Here is a 21129-nt window from a genome sequence, read left to right as displayed (position 1 = left end):
TGCTGTAATATAATATTATATATATATATATGATTTTTCTTTTACAAATTTAGTTAAAAAAAAAAAGTTTGCAGTCGCTACTCGGAACCGCCCATTGTTTCCTTTTTCCTAGCTTAGATCCTTGTCCCACTCCCACGGTTTCCCTTTGGTTGTTTGACACCAATTCATTGTCCACCCCTAGTTTTACTCAATGCAAGAAGCTGCCTGTTTCTAACAAATGAGACATGTACTTACTGAATTATATATATTGAAGCTAAAAAATAATTCAAAATTAATTTAATTAATTTATATCATCATCTTTAAAAAACTATTCATTAAAATTCAAATCACCTCACTTACGCTCTTCGTTTTTTTATGAAAAAGAAACTATAAAGCTTACTTGAGAAGAAAGCATGATTGACCAAAATAGCGAAATGGAAGAACTTTTTTACACTGTATAACATAGCGGTAATGAATTGAACTTGGACTTATTAATCATGTCCTATCTCTTCTTCTAGTTACCCAAAATTTTTTTCCCTGCCATGATGTTATAGTTACCTAAAACTACTGTTGCTTCCATTAGACCCAAGCACCGACTTGATGCCTATAAATAGTTCTCCAAGTTACCCATCTTTTGCAATCCGGATTAGGAAGAGGAGACCAGATGGAGATTCCCGTGATAGATCTTGATGAACTCCATGGTGAGAAAAGGAGCAAAACAATGGCTCTTCTGCACGAAGCTTGTGAGAAATGGGGCTTCTTTCAGGTTAAGAGCATCAGCTCTTTTTCTCTGGTTGAACTTAAAGTGTGATTTAGCTTTGTTCTAATACTAAAATTGCCAATATCTGCAGGTTGATAACCATGGAATTGACAAGAATTTGATGGAGAAGGTGAAACAGTTGGTGAATGCATTCTATGATGAAAATTTGAAAGAAAGCTTCTATGAATCAGAGGTAGCCAAAAGCTTAAAGAACAAAGAAATCATCTCTGATATTGACTGGGAAAGCACTTTTTTCATTTGGCATCACCCAAAATCCAACATCAATGAAATTCCAAACATATCAGAGGAACTCTGGTGAGTAAGTGAGTTAATAGAATGCTGTACTCGCTTATTTAGTTGTTTTATATAGCGTAAACACGACTGATTAAACTGACTCTAAAACAATGCATGCTTACAGTAAAGCAATGGATCAATACATTGATCAACTGATTAAATTTGGCGAAAAGCTTTCTGAGCTCATGTGTGAGAATCTTGGCTTGGAGAAAAATTACATAAAGGAAGCATTCTCAGGAACTAAAGGTCCTACTGTGGGGACAAAAGTGGCAAAATACCCTCAATGTCCTAATCCAGAGCTTGTGAGAGGACTTCGAGAACACACCGATGCAGGTGGGATCATACTCTTGCTCCAAGATGACCAGGTCCCTGGCCTTGAATTCCTGAAAGATGGAGAATGGGTGCAGATTCCCCCATCCAAGAACAACACCATCTTTGTGAACACAGGTGACCAAGTGGAGGTGTTGAGCAATGGGAGGTATAAAAGTGTTCTGCATCGTGTCATGGCAGAAAAAAATGGAAGCAGACTTTCCATTGCTACATTCTACAATCCTGCTGGTGATGCACTTATTTCTCCAGCTCCCAAACTATTATACCCCAATCACTACCGTTTCCAGGATTACCTGAAGCTTTATTCAACCACTAAGTTCTCAGAGAAGGGTCCAAGATTTGAGTCCATGAAAACAGTGGCTAATGGGCATCATAATTTCCATGTCTAAAAGTACCGATTACTTGGGTTACCCTGTATTGCTCGCTCATGGTTCATATTTTCAGTTTTCATGCTATGTTTCGAACGTTAAAAGATGTATTACTCTCTTTTTCTCCTGCAAGCAAAGAAGATTATATATATATAATTCCAATAAAGAAGAAAAACTAATGCTTCCTTCATTCTCTTGTTTTCTTATTTCAATCATTTTCTGGAAGACCAATAATAATATTGATATTATTAGTTAAAATGAAACTTTTACTCGTCTCAACTAAATAGATTAACAAAAATAGTTAGAAGGTAGCTAATCTTAATAATATGGATTTTGTAACAAGAGTATTGGTGCACTCAACTGCTTCAGTCAATGCATCCTTATGCGACATCAATAGCGAAGCACATTTAGTGACCAAACATAACACAAAGTTCCCAAATTTTAAAGATTTGGAAAATGTTTCAGCCGTAAACAAGATAGTCGATTGAATCCTGAGTTAAAATTATGATTTAAAATGTTCTGAAAGAGATTAAACAATGAATCTGTCCATACTAATTCATTGGAGACAACACATTGTTGGCAGGGATGAAAGATGAATCCCCTCTCCTCCACACCTCAACAAAGAAGCTTCTGGCAAGGACTCAAACTCTTCACCAACTGTTTCTTCACCAAAGTCCAAACTAAAACCAGAAATCCGCTCATTAACATTTGATTCAGACACTGCATCAGGCAGATTCCGTGCTGCTTTCATGGCCCAAAATTCAAGCCCTTGACTTTCACTCAACAAATTACCTGCCACTTAGATAATTCTTTCCCCTTAAACCTCTTATTCTCCAAAGCAAGAAATGACAATATTTTTTACTGAACCATACCTGGTAGAGTCTCTATAAACATAATCTTTAAAAAAAAATGAAATGAACTCATCAGTCACTAAAACTAAATAAAAAAACACCAAAGAAAGCCTCTTTCTTGCTTAAAATTTCTGGGTTTACCTTTTTGTCGTGGCAGGTGAAGAAAAAGATGAGTCTTTGACCATGGAATTGTACGGTTTGGGATGTTGGTCAAAAGGTATAGTGATTTTTTTATTCATTAGGAATTTTCAACGATAATTTGGATATTTGGATATTTGTATTGACTTGAAATGTTAAATTAGCTTGATATTCAGTGTTATATGTTATGTTTGTTCAGTTACGTTATTGTTATCCTTTAATAATCTTTTTTCTTTTATTTATAAATTCAAACGTATAAACATCATTAAGGTAAATTTCAACTAATCTTAATTTTTCTTTTTTTTTTCCACTTCATTTATTTTGATTTATGTGTCGACAACTTTTGACTTTGAATCGAGGGTTCCTAACGAAAAAAAAAAGATCACTGTACTTTTGATCACGAAATGCCCAACAGTTGTTGACGATGACGATGTTGTTGCATTGAAAGATCGTTGCATTCAAAGAGATGCTTCGATTTCTGGTGTTGGGCTATTCATGAAAATGTAGGACAACGGGACACATGGCTCCATTCTTTTCTGGCTTCCTTTGTCTTCTAGGATGTAAGGCCAACGGGAAAACGCGGGAAAAACTTTCAACTTGCATCTGAATAGATAGACAGAAGTAACTCTATGCCACATGCTTTGATATGTGTCACAACGTGGCATGTAATAATTGAGCTACTGCAAGTCGGGTTGCTGCTGGGGTTTTTCTTGGTTCGAATTTTGTAAAAAGCGTTCAAAGTGTGGGATCCAAAGGCAACGTGCCACATGGCGACGCCGTGGGAAGAGCCTCCTCGAAGCGTAAATCGGAAGCATGTGCTAAGCTATCCGTCATCAAACACGGTCTTTGAGTTCCTAGTTTCCCCTTTGCTTAATATTAAAACAAGAGATTTGAGCGGTCAAGTTCAGGGAATGACGAGATTGTTCATGTCTATGCCAATTGCTATGCATTACTTGATTTAGATTTGTATATGGAAATTGCCACCATAAGTAGTAGTACTTCTAAACATTTGTATCTACCAGTGACGGTTTATCTTGTCAATTGGTCAAACTTCATTTGTAATGAATTAGAATAGCTCCATTAGAAACTGGAATTAGGGGGAATTTCCCAGAAATCACAAGACTTGCCATTGAATTGAAGAAATTTGTTTAACCAGTGGCAGTAGATTAGATAAAATTGTGATTTGTGAGAGTCAAAAGAGACAGAAGACACTTTTGTCTTTATCAAAACAGAATGGCCTGGCCTTTAACTCGACCTCAATTTTCCCTTGTCTAAACCCTTTTTGTAACTTGTTTTCTTCAGCCTGGTGGAACATGATTTTGACTTTTCAACAACTTTTCCTGTTTAAAAAGGAGAAATCAAAGCCAGAGATAAAAATAATTCCTGCAAAAAAAAAAAAAAATCACATGGTAACATCACACAGATTGGTTGGGAATTTTTAAGGTAATTATGATTAACATGTTTACTGGTTTCTAACTTCTGAGCCATTAAAACAGTTACTAATGCTTTTCACTTTAGACATTCCTGAAGGCAGAAGCTATAATAATATGTACAAATATATGTAATCTAATCCAATCAAAATTACCATTTTCCCCGTTCCAACACCAAAACAGGTTAAAAACTACCGAACTGATAAAAAGGCCAAAATAGCACAAAAACCCAATCTTCAGACATACCACTCTCCATTGTCCAGACTCCTTTCTCTTTCTTCTTCTTTTCCTTGAACCAAATATGGGAGTAGCCAACAACATAACAGCAGTTCTCAACTTCGTAGCACTTATATGCTCCATCCCCATCATTGCAGCTGGCATCTGGCTAGCCCAAAAGCCTGACAACGGTTGTATCCACCTTTTCCGATGGCCTGTCGTTCTCCTTGGCTTCCTCATCCTCTTCGTCTCCCTTGCTGGCTTCGTCGGTGCCTACCGGTACAAGGAAACACTCCTGGCCTTCTATCTTTGTTGCATGGCCATCCTCATAGGTCTCCTCCTCATCCTGTTGGTCTTTGCTTTCATAGTTACAAGGCCTGATGGGAGCTACGATGTGCCTGGAAGGGGTTACAAGGAGTATAGGCTTGATGGGTACTCAAGTTGGCTTAGAAACCACGTAGTTGACTCCAAGAGCTGGAATAAGATCAGGGCTTGTCTAGCTGACACCGATGTTTGTCCTAAGTTGACTCAAAAATATATCACTGCTGATCAATTCTTTGCCGCTCATATCTCTCCTCTTCAGGCAAGTCCAAGCTCTGTTTTGTACAACTTTTCCTTTCAATTATGGCCATATTTCTTAATTTTTCGTGATACTTTAACGAAGATACCATTACACTTTTAAACAATTCCATAAGCTTTGGTACATGAAAGCCATTCATAAACAGAATTTGTTCATTGCTATTCATCTGAAAAATAGAAGAGCTTGTTTTTCAGACAACCAAACTGGTCCTTAGATCTTCACTTTCCTCACTCTAAGAATATCGCATAAAATAATGTGGCACGTTCTTAATGGTTGCTGCTAAGTCTTTGGGGGAAATTTAGATCTAAGAAACATCGACTAATTTTTTTTCATAAATATTCCATAAATATGTCAACTATTGATTGAACAGTTTTCAAACGATAAAGATTTAAACTCATTTATTAAACTTAAAATCAAAGAAATGTCATTTTCATTCATTATTTTGTTGTAAATAATGATATATCTTTATCATATTGATTAATTATATTTTAATATTTTAATTGTTAACAAAATCTTAGATAGGAATATTTAAAAAATAAAATTAAAAATGTGTTAAACCTTAATCATTTTATTATGTAGGTGCTGAAAAAAAAAAATTTTCTCATTAGGTGCCTTCCATCTTCCTGCATTAAACAGAAACTTTGTTTACCCTATTCTTTACTTATTTTCCCAATGGCGATTGGGTGTAAGATCCTTTTCTTGATGGTTATGGCGATATAATTGGCCTCACGGCAACTTGGTGGAATAGGACGTTAGGGTGTGACTTGATGTCCTATAGCAGGGCCCACTTCATCTTAAATAATACAAAGTAGGACCCACTATTATGGGCTTAACGTTAAAAGTTGTGCTGATGATACAAAGTAGGATCCACTATGTTACTGTTCATTATTGGCCTGGGCCCCATGGATGGATCAATTTGATCCACAAGATTGTCATCAGCACAACTTTTTGCTATGTTCATCATAGCTGAAATCATAGCTGTTGATAATGCATCAGAAAGAATCAGGCACATCCTGTGTGGCGTGGGGCAACGCAAATTTCATTTTGTGGGTTGGAGAAGTTTGTGCCAATGAAGTAAACACCTACCATGTGAATTATTAGCATGAAATCATGGGATTTTGACGTGATTAAAAAATTCTCCATTTTAATAAGGTAATAGCTTTGTCTCTATAGTCTATTTGCAGAAGATAAAAAAAAAATGAAGGTTATGGTTGCCAGGTGACAATGCGAATATTGCATAGTGGGGAGGTCTCTCTTTTCCCTTTTGCCTTTTTATTGTTGTTTTCTGATTAGTTCAAGTCTTTTTTGTTCTATTGTTCTTTTTGACAGTCAGGATGTTGTAAGCCTCCAACAGTATGTGGCTACACTTTTGTGAACCCAACTTTGTGGACGAGCCCAGTGAACCCAACTGGGGACCCTGACTGCTATCTATGGAGCAATGACCAAACCCAACTCTGCTATAACTGCAACTCATGCAAGGCTGGTCTGCTGGGGAACCTGAGGAAAGAATGGAGGACAGCTAACATAATTCTCATTGTGGCAGTGGTGGTACTGATATGGGTCTATATCATTGCCTGCAGTGCCTTCAAGAATGCCCAAACGGAGGATCTCTTCCGCAGCTACAAACGGGGTTGGACTTAAAAAAAAAACAAATAAAAATCTTTGGAAACCTCAATTTTCCGATTCTCATTGGAATTTGGTTAGTTTTTCTATTTTTTGTTATCTTTTTGTTGAATGGGTCTGTTGTCAGTAATGTCGTGCATATATTCCAATGTTCTGTTTTTATCTAGAAAATGTATGGACCGACAGTGAGGAAAGGCCAAATGAGGTTTCAAGTGCTTATTATACTAAGCAACGAGAATAGAATCTAAAAAATTATCATCTTTTCACGAGCATAAGATTCTTCCATTTGAAAAGTCTTTACAACAAATACAATGTTCTTGGATAGGTGAAATGTGACAATATGTTGGGAGAGCAGAGCGAGAGCGACCCTTTCAAAGGCGCATAGGCATGCACAAACACGCACTCAAGAAAGAAAAAAAAGCAGCGACATCACCGAGTGGGGAATCAATGCCTTTTTGATGTTCTAAAAATTTCTTGTAATTTGATAATAACAAGAAATGTTAAGAAACAAGAAGCTGCGGGATAAAGGTGCAGTGCATCGGGAAAAAAAGGGGTTTTCAGGGTTACAACTTACAACATCAAGATGTGCATTAAGCTTCCAGGTTGTAGTTTTTAGATTTAGACATGTGAGACAATTTGTTTCCCTTCCCAAAATTGCAAAAAAGGAGCTCATTGATTGGAAGAAATTTCTCATAATCTTCAGCCTGATAGCTTCTTAAGCAGGAGAGAGATTCCAAGAGTAAACAATATACATGGGATCTGAGCGTCCAGGATTAGGAGTTATATCAACAGCCTGCAGATAGAAGTGAAATTCCTTTTTAAAAAAAAAAAGGATCAAATAAGAGTCTACCATCAACTTGGGTACCTTGAATTGGATATGCTCATATGAATGCACATGGATTTACATCAACATTTAGAATGTCTTACCCAACTGCTGCACATATCCAATATGCTAACTCCTGGAGTATTGCTGGGAGGAAATCATCAATACGTGTAACAAAGTGTGGAGCTTCATAGAATAATGAATCTGGTGATCTGAAACATATCAAAAGGTGTATTAAAGCTATGAAAATCTGAAACCTGGTCAATATGCTTAACATTGAGGATGAAAAACTTTGAAATGATTGAAGCAAAGCATAGCTAAATAACATCTGCTTGATTGAAGCATTGAATCCTGTAATTGGTATAATATAGGATGATATATGCAAGGATGGGTTAGGGAGTGCTGTGAGTTTTGCTGTTTGTTTAACAGTACAAATGAACTTCGTTTTCTATTTCAATCTGGCAAAGTCTAGAGGAAGTAACGTGAGATATAGGCAGCAATTACGGAAGTGCTAGATTGAAACATAAAGCCCTTGGTGTAGGAGAAATTACAGATTCAACACACTCATGTTTTAATCATGTTACTTTCTCTGTAGTTTGAACAAAGGGTTTTGCCAAACATGTGTCACATCAACAACCCTCATTCATCTAAAATTGGTAAGAGATGCTTCAAAATTTACTTCTCCAATCTCCAATCAGCAATCAAAAAGGTGAGTAATCATCATGAAGATGGTGAGTAAGAAACAGCAGCAAAGAAATTAATCCATGGAGTAATCAAAGCATGAAAAGAAAATTAGATGAATAAACTCAAGGAAAGCAGAAATTTAACATAGAATTCAATTTAAGCAGCAAAATTAGATATGCATTATTTACTCATCAAAGCGTTGGAAATCCTCATCCTTGAAGGGGAACTGTTCTGGCCATTCCACATTCTGCAACACCTGTGAAGTAAAGTGAGGGGATTTGGCATCTCATTCAGAGAGAACAATACTTTCCATTTGAAATTTAGTGATGAAATATAGCGTTAAGACAATGGTCGGCTGATGGGTTTCATACCTTTCCCCCTTTGTCCCATACAATTCAGAAGGTGCAAAATCTTTTTTTTATTATTGGTCAAGAACAATCAAGCAATTAGTCAACTTCAAAACCCAATCAACTTAGTCTTTATGATGATTATGCATCAACTATTTAGTTGATTTTTTTTTCTTCATTTTGATACGTATCCGTTTTAAAAAGCTTAGAAATTGCGTTCTAAAATTGAAATAACGGAAAGCTATAAAAAGACAACTTGTCATATTCCTGAATCCCCAATCAATAGATATTGCAAATTGGACTACGTTTCAAAATTTAACTCCTTCATAATCCGCCAACATAATTCAAAGTGCAAGAAAAAAAAAAAAACCCAGAAAGAACTAGTAACCATTGAAAAATGCACCTGTTCAACAGCACCCTTTTGCCTTACAGAAGCAATGAAAGATTTGCAATTGGCAACCATGTTCATGTACTGAGTCCAAAATGAAGACCCTTAGCCCAGCACTAGCCTACTAGGCAGTGTACCACCATTGTTCCATTTTTTCACCTTACTTGAAAGACTATAAACAGAAATAACGGCGGCAGAAGTCAAATAAGAATAACTAACAACAGCCAAGACAGGGAACCTTTGTTGCAGTTGAAGTCCGAGGTGTGCCATCTTTGACATCATCTCGTTTTTGTACATTTATCTGCTGCTACTTGGGAAATGATAGCAGGCACTTAGGACATTAGCAACTGTACGATTAATAGTGATGGGGTGTTATGTTGACGATGACAGAGTCAAGGTTGTCGTGCGGTGTGATCAAGTCCTCAGACAAGAGTGTGGTTTTGTAGTATTCGGGGTCTGACCTTACATTAGTAATTCACGTTTGGTTATCGTGGATGTCCTTCTCGACGGGACAAATTGAGCCGCCAAATTCTGAACATTGCCACAAAATGATCCTTGAACATAGAAGCATTTTAAGAAACTAACATGAGTTCCATCTAACCCAAAAATGTCATCTCCATGTTGTTCCAGTGCCGACCAGACATCTCATTGACTCAGTCCAAATTGCCTAGTGGATGTCTCTGGGGGAATCCTTATTGGCAAAATGGATGTGGGATAGGATCAAACTTCCCAAGTTCAAAAGCCTTTAACGTACAAGAAAATGAACCCAAGATCATTACTGAATCGACAAAAAATGAACTCATGATTTGGAATTTGTGAACGCTACCATCAAGCTTCATAGGCCCAAACAATTGCGTGGATCAAAATAGTGGCGACTTCGGGAAAATTGAAAATAGAATACGGACAGAATTGCTATCTTCTTCTCTTTCAAATCAATTCAACTCTTTGAAAACAAAACATAAATAAATAATTTTTTAAAAAAAATAGACTAATCAGTACTTAAATCTACCAACGCATACAACCAAATTAACCAGGGCAATACCATCTTCTTCAATTGGTAGGAAAAGATGAGGGGCCACCAGGAAGCTGCAGAGAAACCACGCCATGGTACAATTTGAGCGTCAGAAAGCCTAGCATATTTATTCTAAGGTCGTCGGGTAAAACTTAATAATCTTTCAAGCTCCTTTCAATCAATTAGGTCTTTAAATATTTATTTTTACTGATTAAATTTTTATTACAAAAAAATTAATAAATCATCAACATCAATTTTTATTTAATTGTAAACTCAATTAAATTAAAAATAAATACTTCAAGGTTCAACAGATTTGAAATAAAAAATTTTTAAAATTAATTAATTGTAATAAAATATTAAAAATTTAAATGGTTATTGAATTTTTATTAAAAAATTTTTGTCTTATTCCAAATAGGCATTTATCAGTATAGAATAAACAAATGCTTGCAAGCTAGCAGCAACTAAGCTAAAGAATTCCAATGGTAAGTGTAAAGTGTGAATCCAATGTCAGCATCAATTGACAATAAGCATACGGTTCTTTAGCATGGTTGCTTTGCATGTGGAGAAGTTCTCATTTTCCATCACGAATCATGCGAATTGAGTGGCAAACATGCTCCAGAAAAAAGACCCACTAGCCCCATGGAAAAGACCTGTATATATGTAGCCCTCATTCCTCACTAAAGCTGGTGTACTAGAAAATAAAGAAAAACTAATCATGCAAAAATGAAATGATTGTCCTGGGCCGAGCCTCTCCAGTGGAAACTATAACAAAAACAAAATAGTAAATGGTTAAAATTCATGGCTGTACGGCTGCCTCATGAACAGGGAAAAGGAGAAAACCATGCAATTGTACCAGCTAATGATGAATTATTAAACCAGTTCAAAAACGGAGTTTGATAGATTAGATAAATTATTCCTAGGGGCTGTGATTCCTTTGTTTGGTTGCATCTAACATGTTGGAAGCTGACTTGATAATTGAATCTTATCAATACTGTAGATGTAAAGGAACATTAAAAAAAAAGTCAAAAAGTCATGGATTCCTTTCCAGTGTTTTTATATTCACAGGTTTTTTTTTAAATTAAACTTTAATTTAATTTATTCATGTAAATCATAATATTTTTCGAAATTTCAAATCTTAAAACTTGTTTTTTCCAAACTATAAGATGGTTTGTAAAAAAAAAAAAAAAAATCGTATTTATTTCCATTTCCAAGCTTGCTTACGTGCTATAAATCAATCGATAGCCCATAGTTTTTGTTTCATTGACTGAGTTTATTGCTTTCACACAACAAATCCTTTTTTGTCTCTTTCTGACCAAAAAAATCCAGCACCTTTAAAATGACTTTTCTTAAAATAGAATTCTTGAAAATTGAAAAACTGATGGTGGAATCAACCAATATTTTTGGGCATATCTTTTATATGTAAGGCATGTCTTACCTTTATAAAATACAACCAATTCGGATTTGTTCCTTTCCCAACTTTTTCTTCAGTGCTAATAAACATGGCACATGTACAATATGTTAAAACAACTTGCATAATTAGAATTTGGTATCAAAGTATGAAAGTTATATTAAAATGTACGTATCTCTTACTAAAGTATTGACTATAATTACTAAAAGAAAAAAGAGGATGATTCGCTTATATTAGTGTAAAGCTACTTTAATTTTATATTTTTTCGTAAGTTTTTATATGATTTATATCTGTTTAATTTGATCGTTTATTTTATATATTATTTATGTAAATTATACATATCAAATTTTGAATTATTTATTCGTTGTAAAAAAAAAAAAAGCAAACCAATGAATATATATTGAAAAAATAATACTCTCGATGTGATAAAAAATATGAAATTCATTTGAAATTTTACATATCTTATACATATGTACGATTATATTATTAAATGTAACAGTCAAAATATAAATAGTATATTAAATTCTAAAATGGTTACACTTATAAAATTGGATTTGTCTTCTTTGTTCCTATAATCAAATTGTAATCAATTTAGGTTTTTAATTCTAAGATTAAATAAATAAAAAAAAACATGAGTATATAGGTGATCACATATTTAAACAAAGAAGAAAGTAAATTTATATAAACAAACATAACCAAGATTCAAAGGACTAGTACAATTTTTTTTTTCTAATAAGGAATGAGCTTAATTTTCGAAGGAGTGGCAACAATTTATTTCAATTTTAATTTTAATTAATTTACAAGTCTATCTTTGATATATTATTGAGAAATATATTTTTATGTATTATTAATAAATTAAATGATATCAACATATTAATAAATTAATAAATTTTTTGTGTATTTTACTAATCTTTAAGATAAATATGAAAAAATTTTATTAATAAATTAATATCATCTAATTAATTGATAATATATATGATTTATATACTAATAATATATAAAATATAAACTTCTTAATTTACAGTTTTACACCCCTTCGCATTCAATTTTAGGTCTTTTTGCCTAGAAGTAAGTAATCGATTAGTTCGGTTTAAAAAAATTAATAATCGATTTAATTGATTTTTATTTAATAAATAATCAAATCGATTGAATATTATTAAATAATCGATCATAACCGAACCGATCAAAATCAGTTCAATTTAATCGGTTCAATTAAATAATCGATTTTTTTATTTTTTTTATTATAAATAATTATTTAATCACAAATTCAATTCAATAAAACTCAAACTCAAATATTATTTAAACTAAATAACTAAAAAATTTAATAATTTCAATAATATTTTACAAGAAAAAATAAATAAAAATATTTATTTTAATTTTTTAAACTTTACTTATTAAAAAAATCGATTAATTCGATCAATTTAATTATTAATTTTAAAAATAAAAAATCGATCGAATTAATTAATTTAATAAATTTTAAAATTTAATTACAACTAAAATCAAATAAACTAAACAAATTCAAACCGAATTTACTTAATTTTAATGAATCTAATCAATTCAAATCAATTTTTAGTCAGCCTAATTTTACCTCCCTAATCTCGTGGATCGCTCAACTAGGCAAAATTTACCACCGTTAAGCAGTTCAAAAAACTACTACTAGAAATAGTCGTTACAGTAAAAGTTGCTGTAGTAAGTAATTAATTACTGTTTCATGACTGCCATAAACCAATTCCCAATATAAATAATCCTCCCTCAAAACCTTCCTCTTCCTCTTCTCCCTTCCTTCTTCCTCATTTCCAGGAACTTTCGTCGTCGTCAAAAAATCACCGAAATCACGGCCCTCCCTCTTCAAACGGGTCAACCCAACAACTCTTCTCCCAAAATGGATCGATCCAGATTCGTAATCGACTCCGCCGAAGCCGAACAAATTGCCAAACGATCAGGCAAAACCGTGCTCCAAGTCCTCCCGTCCTTGGTCAAATCCGCCCAGGCCTTAGCCCGCCCGCCAATCTCGAACTACCACGTCGGAACAGTCGGACTCGGGTCGTCTGGGCGAATCTTCTTCGGAGCCAATCTGGAATTCCCGGGTCTTCCACTCAACCATTCCGTCCACGCCGAGCAATTCCTCATCACCAACCTCTCCCTCAATGCGGAACCACGTCTCAAATACCTCGCCGTCTCCTCCGCCCCTTGTGGCCATTGCCGCCAATTCCTCCAAGAGCTCCGTGGTGCCCCCGACGTCAAGATCCTCATAACCTCCTCCGAAGACGAAAAAGAAAACAAAATAAACAATAATTGTAATGATAAAGACCATGAATTTACTCCTTTATCTCATTTGTTACCTCACAGGTTCGGCCCAGATGATTTGCTAGAAAAAGAGGTTCCTCTTCTCCTCGAGCCTCATCGAAACGGCTTGTCGTTTTGCTCCGATTTATGCAACGGCAAAATCAACGGTGACGATGATTTAAAATACGCTGCTCTTGATGCGGCGAATATGTCACACGCGCCTTACAGCGGGTGTCCATCTGGGGTGGCTTTGTTGGATGTCGAAGGGAACATATATAAAGGGTCTTACATGGAATCGGCAGCTTATAATCCGAGTTTGCCGCCCGCTCAGGCGGCGCTCGTGGCTTACGTGGCGAGCGGTAGCGGAGGAGGGTATGAGAGGATTGTTGGGGCGGTTTTGGTGGAGAAAGCGGATGCTGTTATCAAACAAGAACATACCGCAAGGCTGCTTTTGCAGTGTATTTCACCAAAGTCTGAGTTGAAGGTGTTTCATTGTAAACAAACTTGTTGAAAAAGTACCAAGTATAATTTATGCTTATATGAGCATTTGTAGTAGTTGAATTTATGGATCAATTGATGAAAAGATAATGCCTTTGTTTTATCTTTTCTAGAAGAAATAAAAAAAGAAACAAACTCGGTTTAAGAAACCAAGCATGAAAATGTAAATCAGCAAGTTGATAAAAGTTTAATCTTTCTGATGCTCAGTAGTATCTTCTTCAACTTGAATTATTGCCTCCTGTTTTGTTTTTTTTTCTCTGTTCTGTTGGGGGTGTTCAGTGGACTTAGATGAGGTGTAGGAACTGTTGCATAAATGAGACATGAAAAGCAGGAAAGCTGATGATTCTTTTAAAAGTTTTTGGTTGGTAAAAGGCATTCAAAAGAGAGGCAAACATGAGATTCCCATTTCACTTTTGGACTGGACTGGTATCAATTATCATTGTATGAAAATGGGTCCATTTTCCAGTTGTGGTTTTGATTGGTGGGTGGAGGATCCTGCGGCCATGAAATTCCAACATTTCATCTTCGTTTGAGACACATTTTACTGAACTATATGTATGTAGTTGTCGAGATCTAGTGATCTACCATCATCATCACCCAAATGTGTTGTTATTAATCTCATATACTTGGAACTCTTCTTAATGGCCTCTCAAAGTGCCAGGCCTTGTTTTGATGCAGTAAATTTCTCTTTATTTTAACTTTTTCAGTTTGGTAGGACAAGAAACTTGGTGATTATCATGATCTATAGAATTTATTATCAGAAAGAGTGATTATAGTCTAGGGCAGTTTCACTTTCACACAGGCTACAGCAGATCAGTAGTAACTTGGAGTTGTACACTTGATGCTAGATGGCAATGGTGAAATTGGTGATGAATGATAGATCAAGTGTTGTAGGTTCAAACAGGGTGGAAATTGATAGTTCTTAACCACCAAAAGTGTCGATTCTTCTGTTTTTCTTTGTCTGAATATTGTGATTTTAATAAAAGAAAAAAAAAGTGAGAAAGTACAAAATTGTAGACCCAACTCGGAGCACTAGATCAAGGATTCACACAAGAAAGGCAAAACCAGCAAGAAGGAAACAAAAAGAACATTAAAGTTTGCCTTCAAATTTATCTACATCTCTGCACTACTATTCTCCTTTTTATTTCCTTGCTGGGTTGCACATATATTGCTGCCAGGCAAGTGCCAGCCAGCTGCCTACAGTGAATTTTGAATTACCATTAACCGGGGGAAATTACTAGATATCGACCTTCTTAGATGCCGAAAGCAAACCGGTAACTTTTCATCATTTTCAGATCTGATTCTGGCAGTTAAGACCTCTATACCATCTCCAAATTTGTAAAAGATCACATCCATGAGTTTGTTTTTGACAAGCATTTAAAAAAAAAATAAAATTATGACCTGATTACAAATGTTAAAATTTTAATTTTTAAAAGTGTTAGATATAAATTTTTAAAAATTAAAAATGATAAGTGTTTTGAATTTCGAATTTTATATATATATATATATATATATATAAATAACAGGAAGCTTCTAGAATCTAATCTTCTACTTACACCCCTGTGCCAGATAAAATATCTCCTAATTATCCTAATTCCGTCTGAATTTAGGGAACGAAGACCTACACCTAATTGTAATGGATGTAGAAAGATGGTCAAAATGGCTGAAAAAATGCAGCACCTAACATTGGGTTCAAATGAATTTGTGTGTAATTTGGACCGTTCCAACCACAAATGATCTTTATTGTGATAAAAAGTCCGATGCTGGTCGTATCAACTGATTTATCATCCTAAAATGGAAAAGTTAGATGCCTGTCATTTACATCATTCTAGAAGGAGAGCTGTTATTTGTATTTCATTTTTTTTATTTTTAAAATTATTTTAAAATAAAATCATTTAATTACTTTTTTTATTTTTAAAATTTCAGATTTATAAATTTAAAAATTGAAAAAAATTTCCGATTTGCATATCCAAAAACTTTTTAATAAAAAAATTTAAAATTTACATACTACAATCCGATGCTTTTTTATTCAAATTACATTTTTTATCTATTAATTTGTAAATGAATTATAAATCGTGATTTTCTTGTAAAATTGTGAAAAATTTTCGAAATATGAGATGTTTTTCCTAAATTAAATTTATGGGTTTTGTTGGAATCTAAAAAAAATAAATAAAATTATTTTTTTTGTTAGATTGATATGGTAATGGTTAAATGGGTTTTATTGAGAACCATAAATTCTAAAAGTATTTTTTAAAAAATTTACAAGATTTTTTTAGGGCTTAATTTTTTTTAAATGATGAAAATAGATATTTGATGACTTAATTTATTGTAATAAAAAAATACGAGCTTATATAATTATTAAATTTTTATTTAATTGGTTTTTATCATTTTACCAATAAAATAAGTAAATAAAGACCTACTTATTACTCAACGCAAAAAACAATTAATAAAGTTTTCTTTTAATATTTTTTGAATTACTATCTCCTAAAAATATTACTTTATTATAATAACGAAAATGAGATAAAAATATAAATTTATAAATTTTCAAATTTTAATATTTTATAATTATTAAATAATATATTTATATTCAACATTTAATTTTCAATAAAATATAAACAAATTTTATAATTCAAAATCAATACTTATCAAAATTAATATTAAAAATTAAATAATTAGTTTATCAGCACTTAATTTTTTAATTTATCAAAGAGAGCCTTAGCACTTCTTGCAAAACGCAACAGGTGCCACCGTTCAGAGCACATGGACCAAGACGTCGGATCAGCCCAGTCCAAATTTAGTTCCTTCTGTGAAGCAGCCTAAAGCCAAGGATTTGCACTTTAGTTATAACTTCCAGCAACAACTGCATATGCTCAATGCTAAAACCAGCCAAATCCCGACTCAAAGCCATCAAAAACTATATGAAACCTCCACTTTTCTCCCATCAATTAATTTCAACATAAAATTAACGTTAAATTAATTTAACAGAAACACAATTTTAAGTATAAAAGCACATGAATGCCTCCCTTAAAACATGTTGCTGATGATGTAACATAACCTTAAACAATATCAGCAGCTACAGAAGCATGCAGTTGGTGCAGACTGAGTCTGAGAGGAAAGTGAATAATCAAACCACCAAGGATGTTGTGAAAATGCATAGAAAAGTAATGGTTCAACAAGATCATGTTGGAAATAAGAAGACCCAGAAAGCCAACCTTCGCTAATATTGTAAGAGTATAAACAACCCCATACTGATGCTTCAAGAAAAGGAACTGTCGCAAATTATGGAAGCAATGTTCGAATTATTTCCCAGAACATAACAAAAAAGTAACAACATCTTGTATAACTTTTTTGGTTTTATGTGTTAAGCACTTGCTAATTTCAATCAGATAAAATTTGTTCTTTTATTGCAATTGTAATGTTTGTTGCCCATTTGCTTTTGTCTTATAGCACCCAGCAAGACGATTCGACATAAATTTGATCTGAAGCAATTTCTTGATCATGACATCAACTTTTGTTGTGAACTTTGATCCCTTGATCTACTCCTTAACTCAGCATTGCTTTAAATCCAAGTATTAATGTCTTATTGATGTGTAAAACGATGACTGATTGTTTTACATGAAACCATTGGAAACGTATGCATTAATCAGGCTCTTCCTCCACCTTGTATTATTTGTATTATTGTCACTATCGTTTTTTTTCATTTTCGTATCTACCACCTTGTCGTATTTATTAGTTAAAATTACCATATCTGCACAATAAAATGCCATGAGGATATGCTAAAAGCATAACTTGAACCAGAAGGAGAGTTCGGCAACATGGCTCTGACATCTTCCTAATGAGAGAATATATCAATATCAAAGTGCTATTTAACTACTATTCGCTCTGGCTTTCAGTTCACCACAAAAAGACCTAAGCCAAGCAAATAGAAGAACTGAATATTAAAAAACTTGTTTTCACGATTCTCTGAACTTAACAATAAATCAATAGAACATTATGAATGGCCCTTATCAATTATGCTGAGAGTTTCATGGACAAACATCAGTACCGTAACTCTTCTTCATTCTTCACAGGAATGACAGAGGTCAATCATGCAGAATAAAGTAAAATAAAGGGGGAAAACCAATTGCATCCCAAAAGAATCAAAGATTCCAAGTTTTGTCATTATAAAAATTCTTAGGAAACCACTTCCATGTTAAAGAATCTGTACTCCTAGATAGCATCAATTCCAAGAAGATCCCACAATTTAATATTCATTTTTTTCAATAAGAAAGTAGCAAATCATGAAAACCTTGCCTGAGCCCTGATAAGGAACTGCTTAGAGTTACAGAGGAGATTAGAATATGTTTTGCTATTAGAATCTTATGATACGATTAATCCCACAAAACGAAAAGATATGATGCAAGGGAGAATAAAATCAAAGCTCAAGAAGCTTAGCAATTTGGTCTCCATGCAAGACAGCGCATACATTGAAACAACTAGCTTCTAAATTATTTGGTTTAGTTTAATTGTGAATTCCAATTTCCAAGATCCAAGATATGTACTAGAAGAAAGACACCAAATTAGATGAGCAACCTAGGCCTTGCCCAAGGAAGGGGCAGAAGCAGAGAGAACAATGCCAGAATACTTTGCTCTTCTGCGATGTAGTTCAACTATACTTTTAAAATATCATAACAGCATTGCATAAAATAGTAACATGAATTCCATATGACATGGTGCATGCAGCTCATTGTCATTGTCATTGCATTGCACAAAACTCCAACTTAATCCATAAAACTTATGGAAGTTTATACTATAGGCATGATATAATATCTCATTGTCATTGTATTTAACTTATCGAAATAAGGCCATATACTAATTTTTTGTAAATTTAGAACTAGTGAATTTGACATACAAGTTTTTCCAACATAAACGTATCATTTTAAAGTATAACCCAACTAAATATATTTTCTGGCTACGGCACTGATATATGCATTCAAAATTATCTGCATGGGTGAACAGATAGTCATTTGGCCTTGCAGTTGTCATCTTGCCAACTTCTACACCATACTTCAGCAGTTAGGATCACTCGAAACATGCTTAAGAGATAATTATTACTGGCTAGGTAAAAGAATAGACACAGGAAATGCTGAAGACCCATTATTGGGAGCACCCTGTATCTTGAGAATTGATGTTACCAAGTTATATATATGAACATTCTCAAAAGATGGCACCTTCTTCCCCCTTGCAAATTGAGGACCATGACCAATAAAAATGGACCTCATGGAGAAAAAAGCATTGTCATATCCATGTGATCCTCCGCACTCTTTTCGCTTAGTCCTTTTCTGCTCCACCTTAAAACTCTCCTCAATCAGCCCTATTATGGGAGGAATCCGGTCACTAGCTGCATAATGTAGCCGACTAGGTAGCTCCTCCTTAAGATAAACCTTCAGATACCTCCCATTCTCAACTTTCCCAGATTCCAATCCTTCTTTCATCTTTGCAACAACATCTGACGGTGCATAACCGGGAGGTGGACGAATCGCAAGCAACGGACTATAAGACTGAACCCATTCGGCCGGAATTTCAATCCAAGACGCCAAATCATCAAGGAAAATCAGCTTTTTATCGCATGTACCAACCATCCCATGGTCTCCAACCATAATTATAGTAACATCCTCAAAAATCCCTCTTTTTTCTAAACCATCAATCAACCTCCCAATCATTCTATCAATTCTAGCAACAGCCTCAGTAATCTCGGGATCATCAGGTCCAACCTGGTGACCCTGATGGTCAGGATCCTCAAAATACAATGTCATAAACACAGGAATCTCACTAGCAGGCAAATCAAAATAACTTAAAACAGTATCAACTCTATCGTCAAAAGGAACAGAACCATTATAGTCCATACAAAACTTTTCAGGACAATTCCAAGAACCCTTTTTTACCTCACTTCCAGGCCAAAAAAAGGTAGCAGCCTTTAACCCATGATTGACCACAGTCTCCCAAAGAGGCTCACCTAACCACCACTTGGGTTCATGACTTGCCATAGTGAAAACCTCACCAGTTTTAGGATCCAAAAAATGGTTATTTATAATACCATGATAAGCAGGATAAAGGCCAGTAACTATGGAGTAATGATTAGGAAAAGTAAGAGAAGGGAAAACAGGAATCAAACCCATCTCAGCTTCAGTCCCATTAACAATCAAACGGTGGATGTTCGGTGTTGAGGTCTTGAATTGGTACCCAAATCGAAATCCATCAGAGGAAACCAAAAGAACCACCGGTTTTTCCAGTTTCTTCAAAGGACGAGAGAAGCTGTGCGCTGTAGCTGAAGAGGAAGATGATGAAGAGGAAGAAGTGTAAAAGAGGAAGGCAAAGGCAAAGGCAGCGGAAAGAGCAATGCAAGTGAGGAGTATTAAAGCAATGAAGACAACAGTGGTCCTTGGCTTTGAAGGATGTTCATTTGCTGAAGGGTCTAAAGAAGAATCAGTGTCGAAAGAAAGGAGAGCTGCGGATTGGCTTGAAGGATCTTCTTCATGGGTTGGGATTGGTATTGGCTTTATCTGACTCAATGGATCAGAACCCATCATTCCTTCTTCTGCCTTCTCCACAGTTTCTGTGAAATCAAGGCAACAGGGACAAAGAAAAGAGAGATCGAGAACAAGAAAACTTGAAGGTATAATGATAAGGGGTAGATTGGAGAGTAGAATACAAGAACTTGAGGTGTTTCAACGATGGTTGGCTCGCAAGTCGCTCAAGTTAGTCTCCATCTAGGAAGGTGAAGTGGACCAATGGAGTCCAGTTGAAGAAAAAACCAAGAAGATTTTTCAACCTTTTTTAAAGCCACTTTAACGTTGCCATTGGTAATATTCCATTCACCGAAGAATAAGCGGACGGCAGGTATTACTTCACTGTCCAGTTGTGCGGCTCTGATGCAGTATGGGTCCAATATAAGACAATTTTAAAGTTTGACTGCCCCAATTTAGAACGTTGCCGTTCCTAATGTCAATACAGAGCTTCTTTGCTCTTTGGTAATAAAACTCCTTTTCATGTCCTCATGTTTATGTTCTACTTAACTTCTTGCTATGTCTGCTTGATGAATTACTTTTCTCAACAGCCCAATCTCAGATTAGTA

General features: G+C 34.6%; 2 protein-coding genes, 2 long non-coding RNA genes and 2 pseudogenes across 9 annotated transcripts; 3 read left to right on the top strand and 3 right to left on the bottom strand.

The window, feature by feature from the left end:
- Nucleotides 1-522: 522 nt before the first annotated feature.
- Nucleotides 523-1921, top strand: ACO1 (ACC oxidase 1). Its single transcript, XM_022876383.2, has 3 exons — nt 523-745; nt 831-1054; nt 1158-1921. Exons 1-3 carry the CDS (start codon nt 644-646, stop codon nt 1750-1752), a joined length of 921 nt encoding a protein of 306 aa, XP_022732118.2. The 5' UTR covers nt 523-643; the 3' UTR covers nt 1753-1921.
- A 98-nt stretch (nt 1922-2019) lies between these two features.
- Nucleotides 2020-4105, bottom strand: LOC149518604 (uncharacterized). Its single transcript, XR_016343256.1, has 3 exons — nt 2724-4105; nt 2604-2628; nt 2020-2523 (listed from the first exon to the last, which is right to left on the bottom strand). It is a non-coding gene; the product is annotated as an uncharacterized LOC149518604 (long non-coding RNA).
- A 198-nt stretch (nt 4106-4303) lies between these two features.
- On the top strand, nt 4304-6844 carry LOC111286174 (tetraspanin-2-like). Of its 2 annotated transcripts, none has more exons than XM_022876001.2 (2): nt 4304-4949; nt 6276-6844. In XM_022876001.2, the coding sequence occupies exons 1-2, from the start codon at nt 4452-4454 to the stop codon at nt 6585-6587; spliced, it is 810 nt and encodes a 269-aa protein (XP_022731736.1). In that variant the 5' UTR covers nt 4304-4451; the 3' UTR covers nt 6588-6844. The 2 variants fall into 2 exon arrangements, with proteins under 2 accessions (XP_022731736.1, XP_089619308.1); XM_089763182.1 differs by having other exon boundaries at nt 4304-4953; nt 6280-6844.
- On the bottom strand, nt 6822-9969 carry LOC111284500 (uncharacterized). Of its 3 annotated transcripts, none has more exons than XR_016343253.1 (4): nt 8827-9969; nt 8265-8332; nt 7497-7604; nt 6822-7383 (listed from the first exon to the last, which is right to left on the bottom strand). It is a non-coding gene; the product is annotated as an uncharacterized LOC111284500 (long non-coding RNA). The 3 variants fall into 3 exon arrangements; XR_016343254.1 differs by having other exon boundaries at nt 6822-7362; XR_016343255.1 differs by lacking the exon at nt 8827-9969 and adding an exon at nt 8448-8555 and having other exon boundaries at nt 6822-7362.
- A 2874-nt stretch (nt 9970-12843) lies between these two features.
- On the top strand, nt 12844-14221 carry LOC111286355 (cytidine deaminase 1 pseudogene; annotated as a pseudogene). Its single transcript, XR_016343252.1, has one exon. The product of XR_016343252.1 is annotated as a cytidine deaminase 1 pseudogene (transcript).
- Nucleotides 14222-18656: 4435 nt separating this feature from the next.
- On the bottom strand, nt 18657-20816 carry LOC111284529 (nucleotide pyrophosphatase/phosphodiesterase 1 pseudogene; annotated as a pseudogene). Its single transcript, XR_016343250.1, has one exon. The product of XR_016343250.1 is annotated as a nucleotide pyrophosphatase/phosphodiesterase 1 pseudogene (transcript).
- Between the last annotated feature and the right edge of the window lie 313 nt (nt 20817-21129).

This window comes from Durio zibethinus, chromosome 6, assembly GCF_047325235.1.
Source record: "Durio zibethinus cultivar Kanyao isolate XHJ-2024 chromosome 6, ASM4732523v1, whole genome shotgun sequence".
Classification (NCBI taxonomy): Eukaryota; Viridiplantae; Streptophyta; class Magnoliopsida; order Malvales; family Malvaceae; genus Durio; species Durio zibethinus.
The sequence above is the reverse complement of the archived record's forward strand: the minus strand, read 5'-3'. Positions and strand labels throughout refer to the sequence as shown.